We start from the raw sequence: 22,125 nt of genomic DNA, 5'->3' as shown, positions 1-22,125 counted from the left end.
TTGGTATCGTCTCTGTTGCTATACAGTGATAATTGGATCCCATTGTTAAAAATTATGCTATAAAAACTTTTTATTTAATTTGGGGGGAAACGTATTTTAGGGCTAGAGTTTCAGAAATGAAAAAAGACAAGTTAGTTTACGTGTTGGCCTTAAGAAGATAGCCACAAAGCCTTCACGTTATTAAACAAATGCACACCTCACTTTTTCTGTAGAGCTGCACTGTTCTATATGGTCGCCACTGTCCACCTGTGGCTAATTAAATTTGAATCGATTAAAACAATAACATTTTAAATTCAGTTCCTCTGTTGCACTAGCAACATTTCAAGTGCTCAGTCACCCCAGGTGGCTAGTGGCTACCGTACTAGGTAATAGGGATATGAAACTTCATCATCACAGCCAGTTCTACAGCAAGGACTCCCTGCTCTAGAATAATGGTCTTGTTTTTCTACCACCGCCAGCTCTCTCACAGGTGCAGAGCCTGTGCATACATATGTTTATTACCTTTTATTTCTACTGTTAGGATAAACAGAAGCACAGAGCTTGGTCAGGGCTATTTCCCAATCACTACCATGGCCGGCAGATTATAAATCATGTTCCTTAATTAATTTATTTATAGCTATCTAATTTGTGTTATGAAAATTAAGGCAATTAAAGGACTGGCTGTTTAAATATTTTACTTCACAGAATATTTTCATTCATAACCTCATTCAAACCAGTCAAACACACTGAGAGAGAGAGCCAGTATGATCGTTTATCTTCCTTTCATAGATGAAGACACGGAGGCTTATGACTAGTAAATGACAGAGGTGGACTAGACCCAGGTCTTCTCATGTCTGGTCCTGTAATATTTTCTCTACACTGTTCTACCTTGGTTCTGGTTTTCTGAGTCATTTGCCATCACCCGGCAGAAGCTCCCAAAACTCAGACTTAGCGATGCCTCAGGTACCCATTTGATGCATTTGTCCATGAACTTTCATGAGTTGAGCCTCCATCAACTTAGCCCTGAAGAGCTGTGTTCTAAAAAGGTAGGATGAATTAACCGAAATCACTGAATTCGTTCGTGGCAGAACCATGACGGCTGTTGATTCCTCCTGAACCACAGCTCAGATGCAGGCAGTGGCTGCGATGAAAAGCAGATTACAGATATGGCTTCAAATCTCGGCTCTGCCACTGTCCTTGTGATCTTGAGCCATTTGGTTAACCTTCTTGACCTTCCATTTCCTTGTCTGCTGAATGGAAATAACCAGTGCAAAGGCTTTCTAATGAGCGTAAAATGACAAAACAGTAGTGGATGCTCAGTCCATGTCACCTGTTGTTCTCCTGTGCCTCATCCCCTCCTACTACACGGATGATTGCCCGGGAGTAGAGAATGTGCAAGAGGCCTTACAATCATAGTTCCAGTGAAGGGCAAAGTGCTGTATTTTAATGCCTCTCAGACTTTAATTCGCATATGAAATACCCAAGGGTCTTGTAGAAATGCTGGTTCTGACTGAGGAGGCCTGCGGTGGGTCCCGAAATCCTGCCTTTCTGTTAAACTTCATCTGATGCTATTTAGATTGTTTGCTGTTCACACTTTATAGCTTAGAACTGGAACTCCTAAGTTCCGTGGGCCATAAGCGTCCTGAGAAATCATTTGGTCTGGTCTGGCCAAGGCATTAGGGGTAAGTTAATTAAATGTTTGACCAAATATAGCAAGCTTATTTTTAAGTTGATAATGTTGTATGGCCCTCGAATGATGTTATAATTATCCAAAGGGTCCTTGGCAGAAAAAAATGGTTCCCCACTCCTGCCTTGACCTTATACAATGTTAGCAGCTACCACGACCTCCAGTCCCACGATACCGCTACAGCAAGAGAACAAACACATAAATGTCTCTGCTTGAATTAGCACTTGGGGCCCACTCCCTGCAGAACCTCTGGAAATTCATCTCTCCTCTGAATTACCATAGCAAGTTTTGATGATATCCCTCACAGCGATTGGAACTCTGTGCCTCATATTATGGATATTAATATGTTACTGTTGTTTGAAGATCCAGGGCACCAGTAGGCACTTAGGAAGTATTTGGACAAACCCGTGTTGTAGAGCAAACACAGTAAAGGTGATAGAACATATCTGCAGCTGGGGAAGCGCCTTCACTGTGGGGCCCTGACCACTGTGCTGTTCTCTGTGTCTTTGTTCTCACTTGTGTGGGTGTTAGAGCAAGAGGGTGATGAGCAGAATCTCAGGGAGATTTTTGGAAAAAATTAGTTCAAACATTTTTTTGCCGAATTCCAATGGGGGGTGGAAAGGAAGCGTTCTTCAGTCCAGAAAGACTATATCGTTTCTGGTAGTAGTGGAGTAGCTTGCATGATACTAAACATACTGTAACAATTATAAACTCTGGACAAAACACACAAAAACTGTTTGAAGGCACTTAAGAGCAATCAAAAATCAGGCAGAGACTGGGAAAGATTTGACTCTTGAAAGAAGGGACTCACACTGAGTGGGTCCAACTTTCATGGCTTTTCCTCTGAGGGAAATTCCTATCACCCAAAATATTTAGTATACAATGAGAAATTGTTAGACACATGAAGAAAGGGAAAAGTTGACCTATAGTTGAGAGAACTCAGTTCATAGAAACAAACCAAAGTAAACCCAAATTTTGGAGCTGGAATACAAAGACTTTCAATGATGATATTTATTGCTTTAATATATGGAGGGGGACTGATAATGAGTGAAGAGATTGTTAAATTTAGGAGAGATAGAAACTCTGAAAAAGAACTTAGGAGTTCCAGTTCTAAGTGTGGGACATTCCCAAACCAGCATAGCAGAGGCTTTGTAAACAAATCTGAGATTTGCACTACCACACAGAAGAGTCAAAATTTGTCGTCTGAACCTAACCAAGTTGATTGCCTGCAAAAACAAAATCATCATCATTCTCCAGAGGATTATACCAGAATCCAGAGCCTAGGCAACCTAAGATCACAACATTCAGGATTTAGTCCAAAATTTCTCAGCATACAGAGAATCACCAAAATGTAACATGTCTCACCCAGTCAGCGTGGCTCAGTGATTGTTTCGACCTATGAACCAGGAGAACACAGTTCGATTCCCTGTCAGGGCACATGCTGGGGTTGCGGGCTCGATCCCCAGTAGGAAGTGTGTAGGAGGCAACCAATCAATGATTCTCTTTCATCATTAATGTGTTTCTCTCTCTCTCCCTTTCCCACCCTCTCTGAAATCAATAAAAAAATATTTTTACCAAAAAAATTAAAAGAACCCTTACTTCATATCACACTACTCAAAAGTTAACTCAAATGTATCAGAGACCTAAAAATGAAGTCTAATACTATGAAACTTGTAGAAGAAACATCTCTATGATCTTGGGGTAAGCAAAGAATTTTATATAGGATACAAAAAGCAGGAATCATAAAAGAGGAATTTGATAAAGTCGTATTTTGGGGGAGATTGTTATTGTTGTTAATCCTCACCCGAGGATAGTTTTCCTCCATTGATTTTTAGAGAGTGGAAGGGAGGGAGGATATGTGTGTGTGAGAGAGAGACAGACAGACAGACAGGCAGACAAACATGTATTGGCCGCCTCCTGCCTGCACCATGACCTGGGCCAGGGAACCAGGGCCAGAAACAAACCTGCAACCCAGGTATGTACCTTTGACGAGGAATCGAACCCGAGACCGCATGGTGTGCAGGCCAGTGCTCTACCACTGAGCCACACCGGTCAGGGAGATAAAGTTTTTTACTTTATTTTTTATTGTTGACACTATTACATGTCCCCATTTTCCCGCCTTTGCCCACCTCCACCCAGCCCTTGTTCCCCCTTCCTTCTCGCTATCACCTCACTGTTGTCTATGTATATGGCTTTTACATATATGTTCTCTGGCTAATCCCTTCACCTTCTTTCATCCAGTCCCTTCTGCCCCCCTCCTCCCTGACGTCTGTCAGTCTGTTCCTTGTATGATAAAGTAGTTTTAATCAAAATCCAAATGTTTGCTCTTCAAAAGAACCCCATAAGAAAACAAAATGGCAACTAATAAAATGTGAGAAAATATTCAAAGCACATATGTCTGACAAAGGATTTATTTCTAGAATATATTTTTAAAAACAATTACAACTCAATGAAAGACAACCCAATTTTTTTTAAGTGGGCAAAAGATTCGAACAGATATGTCACAAAAAAAGGAATGGGCAATAAATACATGGAAAAATGCTGAATCACCAAGAAAATGCAAATTAAGACCTCAGTGAAGTTTGCTGCATCTCCACTGGAATGGCTAAAGTAAAAAAGATGAGCAATGCCAAGTGCTGGCAAGAATGTGGGTGGGCTTTCATCCTGCACTGCCTCTGACATTCACACGGCCCACTAGGTGGTCTGCAACACAGGAATAATGCTTTACAGCTGACAAAGCACTTTCACATTTGTTACCTCGTTTGATCTCCAAAAGAACCTTACAGGGTTCCTTTTGAGTAAGACAGAACCAGCTCATTCATTTCTGTCAAGCATCGGCATAAATGCCTGGTTGGATTACTACGGTCAGTTTGTACTTACGAGGCTAATGATACCAGTCTTCTGTCTATTCCTTTCTACGTTTATGGGGGAACCTGCTATACAGTTACAATAGATGAAGCACATTAGAGATAAAGCCACGACTTACTCATCATTACTTTTACTACACTACCAGCCCCGATTCTTCCTTCAAGTACTGAGTAATATGTATTCTGGTTAAAATGATTTAGTTTTCAAAACCCAGCTCTTCTACTGAGCTAAGGTAAGTAACTCCTCAGCATAGTAACCATTGACAGTGGAAGGAACTTGGAACTGAACCGTCAAGACCAGCAGAGCCCTTTTTGTCTGTGAAGATAGATGAGTTCCATTGGATTTATTTTTGTCAGCCTTCGGGCTTCATTCCAGATTCGAGCCAGTCTCTGTCTTCTTATTTCAAGGAGGCTGTTAAACCTCACAGGAGGGATCCATTTGGGATGGGTCAGATGCAGGAAGATGGTCCAAATGACTTCTTAAGATTGCTAGTCACACCAGTCATCAGAGAAATGCAAGTTAAAACCACAGTGAGATATCATCTCACACCTGTCAGAATGGCTACCATCGAAAAATCAACAAACAACAAGTGTTGGCCAGGATGTGGAGAAAAGGGAACCCTGTGCACTGTGGGTGGCAGTGCAGACTGGTGTAGACACTGTGGAAAGCAGTATGGAGGTTCCTCAAAAAATTAAAAATAGAACTCCGTATGACTCAGCAACCCCACTTCTGGGTTTTTATCCAAAGAAACCTAAAGCAGCGGTCGCCAACCTTTCAGACCTCATGGACCACCAGTAGTCCGCGGACGAGCGGTTAGCGACCGCTGCTCCAAACGTTTCCTTAAACCAGCAGTCACCAACCTTTCAGACCTCATGGACCACCAGTAGTCCGCGGACGAGCGGTTAGCGACCGCTGCTCCAAACGTTTCCTTAAACCAGCAGTCGCCAACCTTTCAGACCCAATGGGCCACCAGTAGTCCGCGGACGAGCGGTTGGTGACCGCTGCTCCAAACGTTTCCTTAAACCAGCAGTCGCCAACCTTTCAGACCTCATGGGCCACCAGTAGTCCGCGGACGAGCGGTTAGTGATCGCTGCTCCAAACGTTTCCTTAAACCAGCAGTCGCCAACCTTTCAGACCCAATGGGCCACCAGTGGTCCGCGGACCACCCATTGGTGACCGCTGATATAAAGCACTAATTCAAAAAGATATATGCACTCCTATGTTCACTGCAGCATTACTTGCAATAGCCAACATATGGGAGCAACCTAAGTGCCCATTGATAGACAGCTAAATAAACAAGATGTGGTGGTACATATATACAATGGAATATCACTCAGCCATAAAAAAGAATGAAATCTTACCATTTGTGACAACATGGATGAACCTAGAGGGTAATATGCTAAGTGAAATAAGTCAGGCAGATAAAGACAAATACTATATGATTTCACTTATATGTGCAACCTACAAAACAAATAAACACAGAAAATCTAAACAGGCCCATAGACACAGAGAAAAAATTGATGATTACCAGGAGGGAGGGGGTTGGATGGCTGAGTGAAAAGATGAAAGGATTAAGAGGTACAAGTTGGTAGTTTCAAAATAGTCACGGGGGTGTAAAGTTCAGCATAGGGAATATAGTCAGGAATCTATACTAATAATAGCCTAGGTGGCATCACGCCCTCACGCATCACATTCTAACGTCGTCACAAGATAGCCGTCACTAGATGGCTGTGCGCACAGCAGAGACAGGGCCTGGCGGAGGAGGCAGGTCCGTGGCAGGGGAGGGCAGTTGGGGGCGATCAGGCCGGCAGGGGAGGGCAGTTGGGGGCGATCAGGCCGGCAGGGGAGGGCAGTTGGGGGCGATCAGGCCGGCAGGGGAGGGCAGTTGGGGGCGATCAGGCAGGTGAGCTGTTAGGAGCCAGTGGTCCCACATTGGAGAGGGTGCAGGCTGGGCTGAGGGACCCCCCCCCCCACCACCACCCCGTGCATGAATTTGAGCACCAGACCTCTAGTACAGGAATAACTATGTATGGTGGGTACTAGATTTATTGGGGGATCATTTCATAAGTTACATAAATGTCTACTATGCTATACACCTGAAACTAATATAATATTGAATGTCAACTGTAACTGAAAAAAAAAATTAATTAAAAAAAAATGTATTGTCAGTGACAACTACAGAGCTCTAGATGGTGGTTAATCTACCTACAAGCATTCATATATTAGGTTTTCTTAAATGGGAACATACCCATTAAAAATCAAACCAGGACCTTCATTGCTAAAGTACGTGTAGTCTAATAAGGTGGAAAAGAGTGAAATCGTGGTGTAGTGTGGTACATACAATTACAGTGAAAGTGCAGAAGGCCAAGTGCAGAATGAAGTGGCTGGGAAACTGTTCCTAAAAGCCAAGGAAGAGGTTTGGGGTTGATACAAGACCAAAGCACATGCAACAATTGGTGCGTCGCCCCGCCCACCCACAGCCTCAGGAGCCCCCAGCAGCAGGACTGGGAGGCAGGCTTTCAGGAGTGTCTTCCCTCCAACTCCTCTCTGCCCCCTGGGAGCTCCCCGGTACACTTGTGTCCCAATATCTTCCCGCACCAACTCCACCAATTACCATTCCCCATCTGGTATGTGAGGGTGGTACCTGTCCCAGAACTGTTCGGTTTAAAAGCTACGTGCCGTGTGATGTGTCTGGCCCAGCACCATGCCCAGTTTCTGAGGGCTCTCAGCCACAGCCCTGGGAGAGAAGCCTGTCTCCACATCCCCTGCTTCCAGGTGTCCTTCCCAGGAAAGCAACTCGGCACGTCACGGTGACATGGGCCTCCATAAAGGTTTACAAGGATGTAGTAAAGGCCCCGGATTGCTGAGTGCTCAGAATTCCCCTCTCCATTCTTGCCCAAATCAGGGGGGCTTTGAGTAGGACCAGTTCTACTCCTACCTGGGTATGGAACTTTGGGCCAGTTCGTTCCCTTGTTCAGCTCCTCCGCCTGATTCCTGAGGGAACACGGGGTGTCCCTCGGCATGTACCCGTATTATCGACCACATGCCAGGCACTGTGCCCGAGCACAGGGCAGGTCCTCCGCCTTCCAGGGCACAGGGTCTGAGGAAGTGGAGGGACGCAGACCAGCAGCTCTAGCACAAGGCAGTGTGCGTGGGCTGACGGAAGCGTGGGGTGCCGTGGGAGCCGTGGAGGGTGGTGGCGTGCACAGGAGGAACGGGGGGCCTGTGACCTCTGTGGACCAGAAGGGCTTCTTGTGCATCTGGGAAGCATTCCACTGAAAGGTGAACAACGCAAGCCCAGGGTTGGAGCTTAGGCCACCGGGACATGTTTACGGAGGAGCCGTAGTTCTGAGTTAGAGAGGAGGGTGCTGGGCGTGGGCACCGGGACACCGCCAGTGGTGCTGGAAGGGGAGGTGGGGTTGGATCTGCGGATGCAGAGGCTTTAGACAAGCTCAGGGAAGGGGATGGCAGCAACAACACTTCTTTGTTCATTGGTTTTCTCCATTCAACACTTCTCCATTCATTGCTGTTCATTCAACAAACATTTATTTCTTATTTACCTTGTGACAAGCACTAATCAGTTGCTGAGGGGGGAAAATGAATGAGAGAGTTTCTTTCCTCGAGGAAATCATAGTCTGGTGGAGGAGACAAGTGACCATGGTGGGTAACACAGATACAATGGCTACCTGCTCAAGACTGTGCTCCAAGGTAGAGGCTGGTGAGGAGCCTTTTGGGCTGAGTTTGAGGGGGAGAGGGGTAGGAGCTGGTCAGCTGGAAGTAAGAACCCCCCAGGCAGCCAGCAGCACAACAAAGCCCAGAGGCACGGCTGCGTGGGGCAGCCTGGGAACGCTGGACAGTCTGGCTCGAGTGGAGCCTGGAGTGGGAGGGGGGGACCTGTGGGAAGAGATTGGAGAGATGCTTTGGAGTCGGAATGTGAGACAGTTTTGAAAATGATTACACTGGGCAGTGAGGAAAGTAAATGTCAGTGGAATGAGAAACCCTGGGCAGATGGTAGGGAGGCTTTTGCTAGAAAAATCAAGAGGCCTGAATTGGGTGGATTCAGTAGGACCTGTGGAGTTATTGAGTGAAAACTCATAATGTGGGTAACAGGCTTGAATGACTGGTTCCATTTCCAAGACAGGAGGGTCAGGAGGAAAATGATGAATTCGTTCTTGAGTATGTGTAAGGCTACTGCAGGACACCTGTCATGCTGTCCCCTCCACAGCCCCACCTCCACCCTAAAATCCTCCCGGGGGTGGTGGGGGCCAATTCCCATCATGCCTCCTGGCACACTGGCTCCAGCCGGAGCAGCCTGCAGTCCCTTGAACTTGCCAGGTTGTGTTCTACTTCCTGTGCCTCTAACTGGAACACCTTTTCCCTTCTCTTGCCTTTTGCCTGGCCAATTGCCAGACTCACTCAAAGGGAACATCTTTGGAGCAGCGTCCCCTGGCATTGGGTACCACCCCCACCCCACCCCCAGGGATAGTTAGTATACATCTGTCCACAGCATTTACTGACCCACGTGATCATGATGTGTGTCCCCTCCTCCACCCCTGACCTCCTCACCCAGGGCAGGAGGCATCCCTGTTTCCATTATGCCTGGCCAGCCCAGATGGAAAGCAGGACATCAGTGCGTGTTTGTTACATGAAGTAATGCAGATAGGAGCATCCAACAGGGAGCTGGACATTCCAAACATCAAAATGAAAGGCACCACAGACCAACGCGAATCATGTGAACGCCTTCTGCCTGCCACTGGGCCGCCCCTCCTCCGCTCCAAGCACTGCATCACCTCAAGGCCAAGTGGCCAGTGAACTAGGCCAGGGCTGGCAGCTTGGTTATGTGTGTGGTTGGAGTAGAAAGGGAGAAAGAACAGAGGCCAGCAGAGGAGGGCTGCTGAAGGTTGGGTGACTGAAATGGATGCAAGTTTACATGAGAGAGCCTGGCCCAGACACCTGTTTCCCTTCCTCATTCTAGGCCTCTGGGCCCTGTTCTCTACCGCCATCTGGTGGCCACATTTGTAAGTAACAAGCTCCTCACGAGCTGGAAGAGCTTGTATAAGGCAGGAGTTCCGTGGATGGGCCTCAGAGGGTTATGACGCCCTCGCCCCCCAGATTTAGCCTCCAAATTGTATATACACAATGTCTGCCTTATTCCAGTGAGAAATTCCAAGAGCTTTTTATCCGATTCTTAGCAGCTTATAACCCCCAACAGTGCTCAAGTCCAACAGATAGATTCACTACTACAAAGGATTGTTCTAGAATAGTGATTCCTTTTTTTCCTCAACTGAAATCCAATGAAAAATCATAATGTAAGAGAGAGAAAACCAGACCTGGATCCCTATGTTCTTAGAACCTCACCCTCCACTTTCCCAAGGTAACTACACAGAACAAAGTCCAGCTCGAAAACCACGCTCATAAACCAAAGGCTTATGCTGCTGCCGGGCCAAATGGACCCTTTGAGACCCACAAGGTCACACCTTGGGGAGGTCACACCTTGGGGAGGTCACACCTTGGGAGGTCACACCTTGGGGAGTCACTCCTTGTGGAGGTCACACCTTGGGGAGTTGCTCCTTGGGGACTCAGTTCTTGGGGAGGACCTTAGTGAAGCTCACAGAGTGTATCAGTGGCCTATCTGGGGCCTAACACAAATCCCTCTACTCCTAGGTCTTTAAACTGCTTGGTTGTACCTTATTGCCCAAAAACCTAAATTTATAACAAACAAACAAACAAAAAACGAACAAACACAACTCTTTCTATCCTGAATATAGTTCCCAAATAGGAAACTATTTTCCAATAGATATTTTGTCTTCTTTACAAATGCCTGTCAACAAGCCATAATACACAGTGGAAAATAAATCTATAGCTAGCATCTGAATCGTTCCTTATAATTTATATCAGCACCTGTAGGATAACTTCTTTTACAATGGGAAGACTGAGACTTGGAGAAAATTACTTGTTAGCTGTTTTTTGACAACTTTAGGGTTCTTTTTACTGTCTCTCAGTCTTTGTATTCAGATGTGTATATTATGCCTTAAAACAGTGATCAAGTTAGCAGTATAACTGGCTTGTTGATGTGGGGGTGTTGGTAAGACCAGCTCCTGCAACTCACAGCCATTTGGGGGTAGCGGGAGGAATAAAGGCTGACATTGATGGAACATCTCTATATTAGTCTAGTTTCTAAATAACCTTCAAAGTAGGTTTTTAATCACCGTTTTTGCAGATGCATAAACTGAAGCTCCGAGAAAGTGCCTTGCCCAAGGTCACACAGCTAGTAAACTGAGGCAAACCTCAGGCCGGCCGGCCTCCGCGCCTGTGCTTCTCCCGCACCGAGAACCTGCACAGGGTTTGACCTTCCTGGGTGGGCAGTCCTGGCCTCCTCTAACCGCCTGCCCCGTCCCTTCTTTCTCTCTCAGGAGTGCCAGCTTCTCTCAGGGCACCAGGGCCTCGTTCCTCATGAGGAGTGACACAGCTGTACAGAAACTTGCCCAGGGCAACGGACACTGTGTCAACGGGGTCAGCGGTCAAGTCCACGGCTTCTATAGCCTCCCCAAGCCGAGCCGGCACAACACAGATTTCAGAGACAGTGCCTACGACCTGCCCCGGAGCCTGGCCGCCCATGGCCACACCAAGGGCAGCCTCACAGGCTCCGAGACGGACAACGAGGACGTGTACGCCTTCAAGACGCCCAGCAACGCCCTGTGCCGGGAGTTCGGGGACCTCCTGGTGGACAATATGGAGGTGCCGGCCACCCCCCACTCAGCTTACCAGATCCCTAGGACCTTCACCCTGGACAAGAACCACAATGCCATGGCAGTAGGCGCTCCTGGGGACTCGGCCATCGCTCCCCCACCTAGACCCCCCAAGCCAAGCCAGGCAGAAACACCTCGCTGGGGCAGCGCTCAGCAGAGACCCCCCATCGGTGAGAACAGCAGATCGGTCTCTGCCGCCACCATCCCCAGGCGCAACACCCTCCCCGCCATGGACAACAGCCGGCTTCACCGAGGTCAGTGCAAGCCCAGCTGAGGCCCAGGAGGGAGGGGAGGTAGCACGGGGCTTCTCAGCAGTTTGCTGGCCCGTGGCCACGCATGCCCAGCAGACGGGCAGACCAGCCCGGTCACTGTCATCATCCACCCAGCACTGGAGGCTGTGGGTGGACACCCACTCTGGCGAGAGTGGAGCAGACCCTGCCTCAGACACACTGATATTCTCCCAAGGGAGACAGAACATTCTTGTTTAACCACGTTACAGCGTATTATGGGTTTTGGAAATCTTAACCCCATAGTATTTTATTCATTTATAAATCAAGCCAAAGATTGCAAAAATCAACTTAGAGGTCCAGTCCAAACTGGAGCCAAACCTACGTGGACAAGCAAATATCAAAATAAAATTAGATCTTCAGAACATTTCCTAAGCCCCCCTTGAATCTGTGTAAAGTCTGAACTTCTAACTTGGACTGTCACTCGTTTTCCACGTAGAGTATTCCAGCCCTGCACACAATCTCCTCTGGTCAGTGAACAAGTCTGACATATCCGTGCCTTTCCTTTGCATTTGCTTTGAGACTTGCAAAGCCTGTTTTATATCTGCTCTATTGTGGAAGCCAGTAGTGCCCTGGGAACTTGGTGAGACAAAGCCTCGCCTCCATTCCCCGTGAGGCCTGAGGTAGTGGAGACACTTGTTCAGGGGCAGAGATGGGCCTTGGACCTGGGCCCTGACTCCTGCTCCGCGCTCTGCAGTCTTGCAGTGCATCACCTGTTTGATCAGTCACACACACACACACACACCAGCTTCGGGACAGAGATGGCAGAGACATAGAGAACATGCTCCTGCTCTTCAGAGAGCTCACACACAGCTGGGGAAGTAAAATCAACACGTGTACATCAGTCAGGAGTCAGTGGTGGCTGGTGAGCGGCCTGGGTGGTAAGGGCTGTGGTTAGAGGAAAGGTGCATAAATGAGGGTGAAGTGGGGGGCTGGGGGGAGGTCCACGTAGATGCTGGCACTGGAGCTGGGAGCCTGGGGGGAACTTCTGAGCTGCAGGGAGATGTGACAGGGTAATGCCTGATCACAGGGCAGGGAGGAGTGGCTTCTGGAGTCTCAGCAACACGGGGAGGATCTGGGGGAGGGTCTGGGGAGCGTCCACACACAGGAAACGGTGAGCATCTGGTCTTCCTTCCTCTGCCGCAGCCTCTTCCTGCGAGTCCTATGACCCCCCTCAGCGAGGCGGAGCGAGCGCGGGCCGGTCTGCAGAGTCCATGAGTGACGGAGTCAGTTCTTTCCTGGTGAGTGGCCCCGGCCAGGCGTCCTCGGGCCGGCGCAGATGGGGTAAGGTCACCCGAAGAGTGACAGCATCTCCCTCTTAAGACCCTGCCTAGTTCTTGTCTCAGTTCAGAGCCCTGGGTTGAGTTTTGAGTTTGTTTGTTTTTGTCCTCACTTGAGGATGTGTTTGTTTATTTTAGAGAAAGGAAGGGCGAGGGAGAGGAAGAGAAACATCCATATGAGAGAAACATCGATCGGTTGCCTCCCGTACGTGCCCTGATCGGGGATGGAACCCACAACCTAGGTATGTGCCCTGACCGGGAACTGAACCTGCAACCTTCTGGTGTATGGGACGATGCTCCAACCAACTGAGCCACCCAATCAGGGCACCCTGGGTTGATAGTCAGACAGTAAGATACAGGTATGCTGCTGGGGAGGAAATGTGTGTACACTGGACGACAAGGCTCACCAACCCTGTGGGTAAGCAGGAGGGTCTGCATGCAGAGGGCCCAGGCTCTGGGATGGCGGATCTCAGGCTGCATCCTCGCCCACCAGGTCTCCCGGGAGGAGGGGCTGTGGGAGAGACTGCGGGCAGGAGTGGCCCAGTCAGGCTCAGCGGCAGGATCCCAGGCCGGCCTCCGCAGCGGCTGACCACAGTTCTGCAAGGTGTCGGGCCCCAGCTGAGCAGACTGGGCCTGGCTTCAGGTGCATGGAAAAGACTAGAAATTAGGTAACCAAAGCAGAGGCAGCTTAGTTATACGTCTGGACGCACAGGGCAAGAGATGAAGGTGGAAGGTTGTGAGTGGGCTGGGAGCACACACCTATAACATGAGGCCATGATGTATCGTAAAGAACTTTTATTCCAAGCACCTGGGTGCAGGCGGGCTGAGTGCGAAAAAAGGAGTCAGCGCAGACTGAGGGGGAGGCAGGCATTTTGAGCTTCTGCTGTCTGCAAGCAGTTTCTGTGGGCGCACAGAGCTGACTGGCGGGTCCCGTCCTTGGTTGCTCCCAGTGCCTGATGTCCAGTGGTTACCTAGGCTCTGCGGAGCTCCAGGCTGCACTCTTTCTGCAAGATGTCTCCTAAGCACAATGCGTTTCCCCTGCCCCGGCTTACTCTCTTGAACCCTTTCGGAAGGAAGGCCGTGGTCAGGGTTGCTGCATTGCACACTCTGGCAGCTCTGCCTGCACCGTGGTCACCCTGAGAGCTGGCCTAGGTAGCGCAGCCGGCCCAGCCCTCACCTGCCAGGGCCCAGGCCTCTGATATGCTCCTGGCCCAGCGCAGGGCCTGACACACTGACTTCCCAATGGTGGGTCCACACTGAGGCAGAGGCAGGTCCTGAACTAACTATGCAGCCACGGCCTGTGCTGCCCTCTGCCCGGGGCAGACGGAAAGCTCATGGGCCCAGCCACCAAGGAGATTTCATGCTAAACATTTATCAGAAACTACAAGGGAGCCCCAAGGGAGCCTGGGAGCTAGAAGACCCCCACAGGGGAACTTCCTGTTGCCCACGCTTTCTTCTTTGGTTTCCCAGGGTCTGCCTTATAGCTTCACCGCGCACCTCACTAGTCATGCCTTTTCTCCCTGGTGCATAGGTCCTCACCCCTCTGGTTTCTTCTGGCCAGTGATGCCGTGTTCCTTTCGCTCTCCTTCCTAGCCAGGGAAAGCACTCATAGGCCGATCAGACAGCACCAATTCCGAAGACAACTACGTGCCCATGAATCCCGGCTCCTCCGTCCTGCTGGCCTCGGAGCGAGCCGGTGACAACTCCCAGAGCGTCTACATCCCCATGAGCCCAGGGCCCCATCTCTTTGACCCGCTCGGCTACCCCGCGACAGCCCTTCCCATGCACCGAGGCCCCGGCCGGGGGAGTGAGATCCAGCCACCCCCCGTCAACCGCAACCTCAAACCTGACCGCAAAGGTAAGTCCGCTCTTTCCTGGTCCCGTCTCTGGACAACGGCCCGGGGCTGTTTGCATTCACTTAGCAATGAAGTGGGTCCTGCACGTTACTTGCAAGGAAAGGGTCGCCCCTGGAGCCTGCCCCACTCCAAAGTCTCACACACACACACTAACCCTGCAAATGCATCCCAGTGGTCTGGCCCTTTAGCGACTGGTTGAGGGAGAAGCCTGGTGTCCAGAGTGGGGGAGGACCCAGGACAGGCCACATTCAGGTTTCCGCTCCGCCACCTGCTGATGTGTGAGTAGAGATAAATCGTTCTGTGTCTGAGCCTTGTTTCTTTATTTGTGAAAAGAATATAAAACATACCTCCCAGAAGAATTGAGGGGCATAGCTACTATATCTAAAAGTGCCTCCTAATGCATAAAATGCTGTGCAAGGGTAACTTGGGTCAGTTTACGTCTGGGTAGAGTGGAACGGGCAAAGCAGTCTATTAAAGGGTCCACTCTGACGTAATAGAAAGGTGTGAGCATTCAAACCTGGTAAATGGGGGTTGGAATCCTCATCTAAGACTTCCTGGGTGTGTCTTTGGGCAAATCCTTTAAGTTCTCTGAGCTTCAGTTTTATCTGTGAAATGGAAACAGTCATTCCTGCCTCCGGGTTTGTTAGGAAGGAAGCATCCGGGAGGTTGACTCTGGTCCACGGCAGGTGCCCAGGGAAGTTGGCTCTGTGTTCCCGGCCTCTGGACCAGGAGGACGTGCTGGAGTTCCGGCTCCAGGCTGCTCCCACCTCAGGCGCCAGCCTTGGTCCGTGGCAGGGACTAGAGAGAGAAGTGGAGTCACCTCTGGTGGAGATGAGCCCACGGTCTGGTCCCCAGGGAATTCAGGTCTCAGCATTTGAATGGAAGCCTGAAAGGCCGGGGCCTTCATCTCCCTCCGCTTTAGGTTCAGAGGTGGTCATGGCGGCGTTCTCCCATATAAATGTCCTCCCTCGCTTCCCTACATGGTCACATCTCTGGGGTTAGGTGTGACCTGTTGTCAGACTCTCTGTCCTCACTTTAGATTCAGAAAATAGGATTCCTGTAGACACAATGCAAAGAATCTATACTTAGGCATCTGAAGACAGACTTCGAGGCCTATCAACATGGGCAAAGAGCACATCACCACTCAGCCTGTGTCCCTCTGAGACCAGGATGAATCTGAGGGCACTCATACTCACTCTGTGTGTCAAGTGGAAGTGTGACGTTATTCACGGCTGATAACACGACTTTCCTTCCTGCCCCAGTAAAGCCAACGCCACTCGACCTGCGGAGCAACACGGTCATCGATGAGCTCCCCTTCAAATCCCCCGTCACCAAGTCCTGGTCGAGGGCCATGTGAGTGTCTTTGGAAGTGGGAACGTGGCCCCGAGCCGTCCGGGTTGGTGAGGGGACCGGTGGCCAGGCTGGGAGTCAGGAAGGCTGCAGCCCGACGATAATGCCGTCAGTAGCTCAGCCCTGCCTACGTCTCTGGGGGCCCGGTTCCTTATCTGAAGGGGGAACAGTTGTATCCACCCTGAATCAGCTCCTCACCTGAGAGTGACGTGTGGAGCTCTGAGGGCAGAGGTTGGGGTGTGTGAGGGTTGGGGGCCCTGTGGAGGCTGGAAACGTCCCGGTTAACCCTTTGCCTTCCCCCCACCACAGCCACACCTTCAACTCCAGCTCCTCCCAGTACTGCCGCCCCACCTCCACCCAGAGCATCACCAGCACGGACTCAGGAGACAGTGAGGAGAACTACGTCTCTATGGTGAGTACCCTGGGCCCAACGCTCAGACCCACTCCCCACTCCACTCACTCCGCCCAGCGATCCCACATCACTTGATATTTTGTTTGCTGCTGCAAATCTTTCTTGAGCCACATGAGGCGATGAAGACAGGGTCCCTCCCCTCAGAGAGACCGCAGTCATGGGGCAGGAGAGGCCGGCCTCTGTTGTGACGACACAGGTGGTGTGGAGAGTGCACCTGCAGGACAGGCTGGGAAAGGCACTGAGGTGGAGGACCCCGAATGCCATCTTGGGGGACTGGACTTTTCCTGTGGGCAGGAGGGAGCCCCAAAAGGATTAGCAGGCCAGGTGATTAACAGGTGTTTCAGAATAAGCACTGGTGGCAGGAGCACCCTTCAAAGTCAGCTCCTTCTTCTGTCCTGTTAAAGCCTTTTAGAAGTAAAAGATCTGCCCTTCACTCCTTACGCTGAGTGCTCAGGGCCACGAGCAGTGTGTGCAGAGGGGAGGCGCACATGCAAGGACTCTGGAGGCATAGAAACGGGCGGCACGGCACGGGGCCTCCCTGAGGTGGCGTGGAAGAGAGGACGGCTGCCCGGCACAGGGTGGTTGCTGCGCATGAACCAGCCAACCAGAGAGCAGCCACAACAGGCAGAGGACTGTCGCCCTTCTCACTAGAATGGGGATTCGAGAAAATCCTGGGCAGGTTCCCCTGGGGCCTGGACGGAGACAGGACCCTCGTGCATGTCACTGAGGGGGCGGGGCCACTTCTCCAGATCTCTCAGGAGCTGGGGGAGCACAGTGTCCCTGTGGCCACCCCGCCGTAGGCCATGGGTGGGGGTTTCGGAGAAGCAAATTTGCTGCAAAAGACTTTCCAATGTCCAGTGCACAAAGGGAACGGGCTCCCGTCTCGGGGTCAGCAGGTGAGGGCTGGGGCTGCGGGGGAACCTGCGGGGGGTGGAGGAGGGGAGCCGGCCTGAAGGGAAGGATGGCACAGCGGGAGGAGTACAGGTTTGGGAGCCAGCACAGACCTGGTTCCCGCCCCTGCTCAGCAGCTGCACAACCACAGGCCACGCCACTGCTCTAAACCAGTTTTGTCTTTGTTTTAAAAAATCAGGATTGCCGTCAGGGTTTAAGTGAGCAAGCGCAAGGGCCCTGGCCCGGTGCGCACCTCCAGGGGGGCCAGCAGCTCCTACCCCCAGAGGCGAGCTTTCCAGTGGTGGGTTAGTCCAATTCCCAAACTTACTAACAGGGCTTTCCTCCTTGTGACAGCAAAACCCAGTGTCTGCCTCGCCCATTCTCAGCGGCACCAGCAGCCCAGCCCCTAAGAAGAGCACCGGCAGCGTTGACTACCTGGCCCTGGACTTCCAGCCAAGCTCCCCAAGCCCCCACCGCAAGGTGCCTGGGGTGGGCTGGGGTGGGGCCAGGGCTTTGGTGGGGGTGCCTACGCCCCAAACAGCAGCACTCCCCTCTTGCTGCTTCACTGTGCTTTCAGCCGGGCCTTACAGGGCTCACACCCCCACCCTCAGCACACAGGTGCCTGGGTCCAGGCACCTGGTCAGCCAGGCCATCCCCTGTACAGATGGGCACACGAAAGCACCCTGAGACACTCCGCTGGAGGTCACAGAGTGGATGAGTGACAGACCTGGGACCCCTGTGTCCTGCTCCCGAGCTCTCTGAGGAGAGCTCACTGCCTGGTGGCTCCCAGAGCCCTGCTCTTGACGCTGTGGCCGGAGGGGACTCTGGGCGTAGGCCACCTCCGCAGGAAGTTCACGGAGCTGCCCAGTCTAGAGGCAGGGCGGGCACTGGCCTCAGCGCAGGTCCCCGCAGGGATACACAGGCCTGTGGCTGGTTGGCACCCAGCATGTGCCCTCCCCTGGAGGAGTGGTCACAAGGTGGGTGGGGACAGAGCTGTGGGCCTGGGTCCCCCTTGGGGCTGGAGGGGTGATGCCGTGTGGAGTGGAGGCTCTAAAGGCCACTTTCCGAAAAAGACAAGACTCCTTCGGCCAGTCAGAGCGGCCGGCGAGGCCCACCTCCTCTCCAGGGACAGCGTCGTGGGGCTCCCCGCCAGCCCCCCTCATGGGGACTCACAGCACTTCTACTCCCCCCTCTGCCCTCAGCCGTCCACATCGTCTGTCACTTCCGACGAGAAGGTGGACTACGTCCAAGTGGACAAGGAGAAGACCCAGGCCCTGCAGAGCACCATGCAGGAGTGGACAGACGTGCGGCAGTCCTCGGAGCCTTCCAAGGGTGCCAAGCTGTGACCGGGCTGCCAGGCCTGGAGAGGGGCCCGGGCACTGAAGCTGCCTCCTCCCCATCTCCCCTCTCCCCTCTCCTGTTGCCCTTCCCACCCACCCTCCCCTCTCCTTGGCCACCCTGGACTGCAAAGCACTGACGTCAGGGACCCTGAGCCTTTTCCTGGGAGGCTGGGGCCTGACGGAGGCACTGCCTCGGCCCCGGGCCCACCTCTGGTTTTCACCAGTGATGGCCACGCCTCTCTTCACCTTAGCTAGGGCGCTTGCCAAAAAGCATCCTTCAGCCGCTTCCTGCCCTTTAGGCCCGAGTACCTACCAGGTGTATGGAGGGAAGGGCCGGGGCTCTGAGCTGGACTCCACACCTCACGCTCACTCCCAGCCACCTTGCCGCCGCCCCTGGGCTACCTCCTTCAGTCCCGGAAAAGCCCATCATCTCACTGACCAGGACGACAAGGACCAGCAGACCAAAGTGGACATGGACTTTATCCCTTTCTGTCTCAGCAGGGGAGAGGCAAGGCCACCAAAAGGTGAAGGAGTTGAGAAGGAAGGTTAGAGGTGGTCTCTGGGCACAAAGGACTTAGATGCCCCCCCTTTCAGCCAAGTGGCAGTGCACCTGTTGCGGGTGGGAGGGCAGAAGGATGAGGACAAAAGGAAGGGGAAAACAGGATGATGGGCAACAAGGAAAGGGCTCAGAGCCCAGGAGATGGCGAGACAAGGACACAGGCTGGTCCTCGGGCCGCCCCTGGGAGCTTCCCCAGGACCTCCCCAAGTTCCTGCCACCTGAGGTCCCACGTGAGAGAAGGCTTGGTGGGGCTGGGTGGTATGGGAGGGAGAGAGCCTGGGGGCACTGGAGGTGATGCAGGGGCTGAGGGATGAACCTAGGACAGCAGTGGGCTGGGCAGAAGGCAGTGCATGGACACAGTAGGCGGGACAGGCAGCAAGTGTCTGCAAGATGAGCAGTGCAGGGGGCGCAGGTGACGGATGGATGAGAGGCAGGAGTGAAGGCCTTGGGGGCACAGCATAGCAAATACGCCCAAAGGGCGGGTAGAGTGCTCGAGGCAGTGCTGTGGGGACGCAGGATGGAGCAGAAAGTGAAGGAGAGAGGTCGTGTGAGGGGAGTGGTGTGCGTGTGTCAGTTCCCAGCAGGGATGGACGGCGGGGAAAGCAGTGCGAAGGCGAGAGCAGGGCGGAGCCTGGACGTTGACGTGGATTCGGGCCAGGGCCTGGTGCCCGCTGAGCGTTTCTCAGCTCATCTCACACTATGTTGAACCCTCACAGCCCAGGTGCCACGTTGGACTCAAACCTGGCTGCAGGGACAGGAGGGGGTTTCACCTCAGCCACTTTCTCCTGAGCCGGGGCCAGGGGGATCTGAATCTTACGTTAAAAGTTCTTGGCCAAATTTTCTAGTGTCAGAGGGAACTGGGAAGACGAGGTGTTTGATCCTCCCTGGGAAGTAGACCATCCTAACAAAAAGGACTTCCCACTATAGTGAATGCAGGGGGCTACCGCTCACCTTTCAGTTTCTGTGAGTGTGTGTACACACCCCTCCCCAGCCCAAGGGCCTGACCACTCCCTAAGAAGTCCCATGCTGGAGAAACTATTTTCTCCACAGCCGCCCCCTCCTCCCAGTATTATCACCCAGCACATGTATTAATGGCGGCTGCGCCCAGGCTCTGGGACAGGCACTGAGGACACAGGAACTCATCAGACTGTCCCTGCACGTGAGAAGGACACAAGGCATTGGTAATGGCCACGAGAGACTGGAGATGCTGCTCCCCCTTCCTAGGACGAAGCACAACCATCCCCAGGTGGCTGGAGCATGAGCGAGGAGGTGAGGCTGCTCGGGGAGGTGGGTGCCAGGGCAGGCGTGGGAAGGGGCGGAGATCAGACGAGGTGGCTTCTAGGGAAGGGAGGTGCCTGAGATGGGCTCAGAAGAAGATGGGTCAGATTTTTAAGTGGAGAAGAGGCTTGGCGAGCCTTGTGCTTTGGGAACAGAAGACCTTGGGGAGTCCGGGTCCCTGGCTCCGTGTTCCCGCAGGGGAAAGGGCAACGGCCTACCATGAGCAGGTGTGTCGTTCCCTCTATCCAGCCCTGACTGCGTCCCTAGGAAGGGAGCTTTTAGTGGTACCACCCCTGTGCCCAGCAGGCTACAGGTAGGCCCAGGTGTGGGTGCCCTAATGTCAGTACTTTCTGGATGTGCCATGATGTGGACTGGCTGGCATCTTCAGAGACTGAGTTCAAATCTAATCTGCAAGGAGCCCTCCCTTCAGTTCTTGGTTCCTGTAACTCCCAAAGTCTTAGGGTGGAGATGGGAGGAAGTGCAAGAGAAGAGGACACTGGCTCACAAGCCCCGCACTACCAGGTGTTTAGCACATACCTGTCAGCTCCGTTTAAAAACTGGTCCTTTGGCCTCTTGGGTCAAAGCTCCCCTCTCCTGGTGGCCTGGCAGGACCGGGGTTGCTGTCTCAGCACCTTTAACACAGGACTCCCGCCTAGGGCGCCCTCACCCACCTCCAGCGCCACCTCTGCCAGGTTACAGAAAGCAGAGCAGGCACAGGGAGATGTCGCTCCTTCAGACCTTGGTTTGCCCGTCTATGAAATGGGTGGTTAGATTAGGTCTCTGAGGCCCCTGACAGGGCTGATGCTCAGCTGTTTTAAAGGAGAACTCCCTTCCCTGTGACGGCTCTCGAGGGTCTGGATCACTAGGGATGGGCAACACCCAAACATTAGCCAGTTAACCCAGTCTCCTCCCTGGATTGCGTTTGGTAACCTCTACACCGGAAACCGCACAAACATGCCCCGTTCGTAGGACAGAAGCACAGGCTCAACCCCAGTCTGTCCTTTGCCCCCTTACCTGCCACGGGGTTAAGGCCTCGGCCCCCACGAGGCCAGGCCCCTCACCCCCACCCTCCCGCACCCTTTGACGAGCTCTGCAAGCAGAGTGCAGCGTGTCCTTCCTCTCTCTGGGCCTCCCTCTGCAGAGTGGGGGGAGTGAGCTGACCACAGGAGCTTAAAGCCCCGCCTACAGGCCATCATTCTGGGACCCCAAGCTCTTTGGGGCCAGGTCGGCTGCCTGTGAGGGGCGTCCCACTGGAGAGTCAGGCCGTCATGTGCTATTTGGTGGTGTGTGTGTGTTTGTTGGTTACATGTCTTGAAATTTAGAATCCTTCACACAGAATTGTTGCTGTCGGGAACAGAGATAGGCTAGGAGAAGCCCAGTCTTGGGTTCTTTCCCTGTTACCATTTAAAATTGACATTTAATTTTTCAAATCACTGTTGGTGCCTAATCACTTAAGTTATTAATTTATTCTGTTTCCTTTTTTTTTTTTAAACAAAAAATTGTAACCTATTTATCCTGTGAGTAGGTCTGGGGTGGGCGGGCACGGGTTTGTGTGGGTCGTTTTGCTGTGGTGACACATGGTACAGGCC

The 22,125-nt window shown here is 52.1% G+C and overlaps 1 protein-coding gene across 1 annotated transcript in view; it reads left to right on the top strand.

Annotated features, from left to right (window-relative positions):
* The window catches only part of GAB2 (GRB2 associated binding protein 2), a 164,819-nt gene extending 142,762 nt beyond the window's left edge, over positions 1-22,057 (top strand). The window contains exons 4-10 of the mRNA XM_079787603.1: positions 10,948-11,537; positions 12,717-12,811; positions 14,444-14,708; positions 15,969-16,059; positions 16,366-16,468; positions 17,714-17,839; positions 18,562-22,057. Of these exons, the coding sequence (XP_079643729.1) occupies positions 10,948-11,537; positions 12,717-12,811; positions 14,444-14,708; positions 15,969-16,059; positions 16,366-16,468; positions 17,714-17,839; positions 18,562-18,705 (1,414 nt within the window). The 3' untranslated portion in view covers positions 18,706-22,057. The remainder of the gene's footprint in view (positions 1-10,947; positions 11,538-12,716; positions 12,812-14,443; positions 14,709-15,968; positions 16,060-16,365; positions 16,469-17,713; positions 17,840-18,561) is intronic.
* The last annotated feature ends 68 nt before the right edge of the window (positions 22,058-22,125 follow it).

Source organism: Cnephaeus nilssonii (assembly GCF_951640355.1).
Source record: "Cnephaeus nilssonii genome assembly, chromosome: 13".
NCBI lineage: Eukaryota > Metazoa > Chordata > Mammalia > Chiroptera > Vespertilionidae > Cnephaeus > Cnephaeus nilssonii.
The sequence above is the reverse complement of the archived record's forward strand: the minus strand, read 5'-3'. Positions and strand labels throughout refer to the sequence as shown.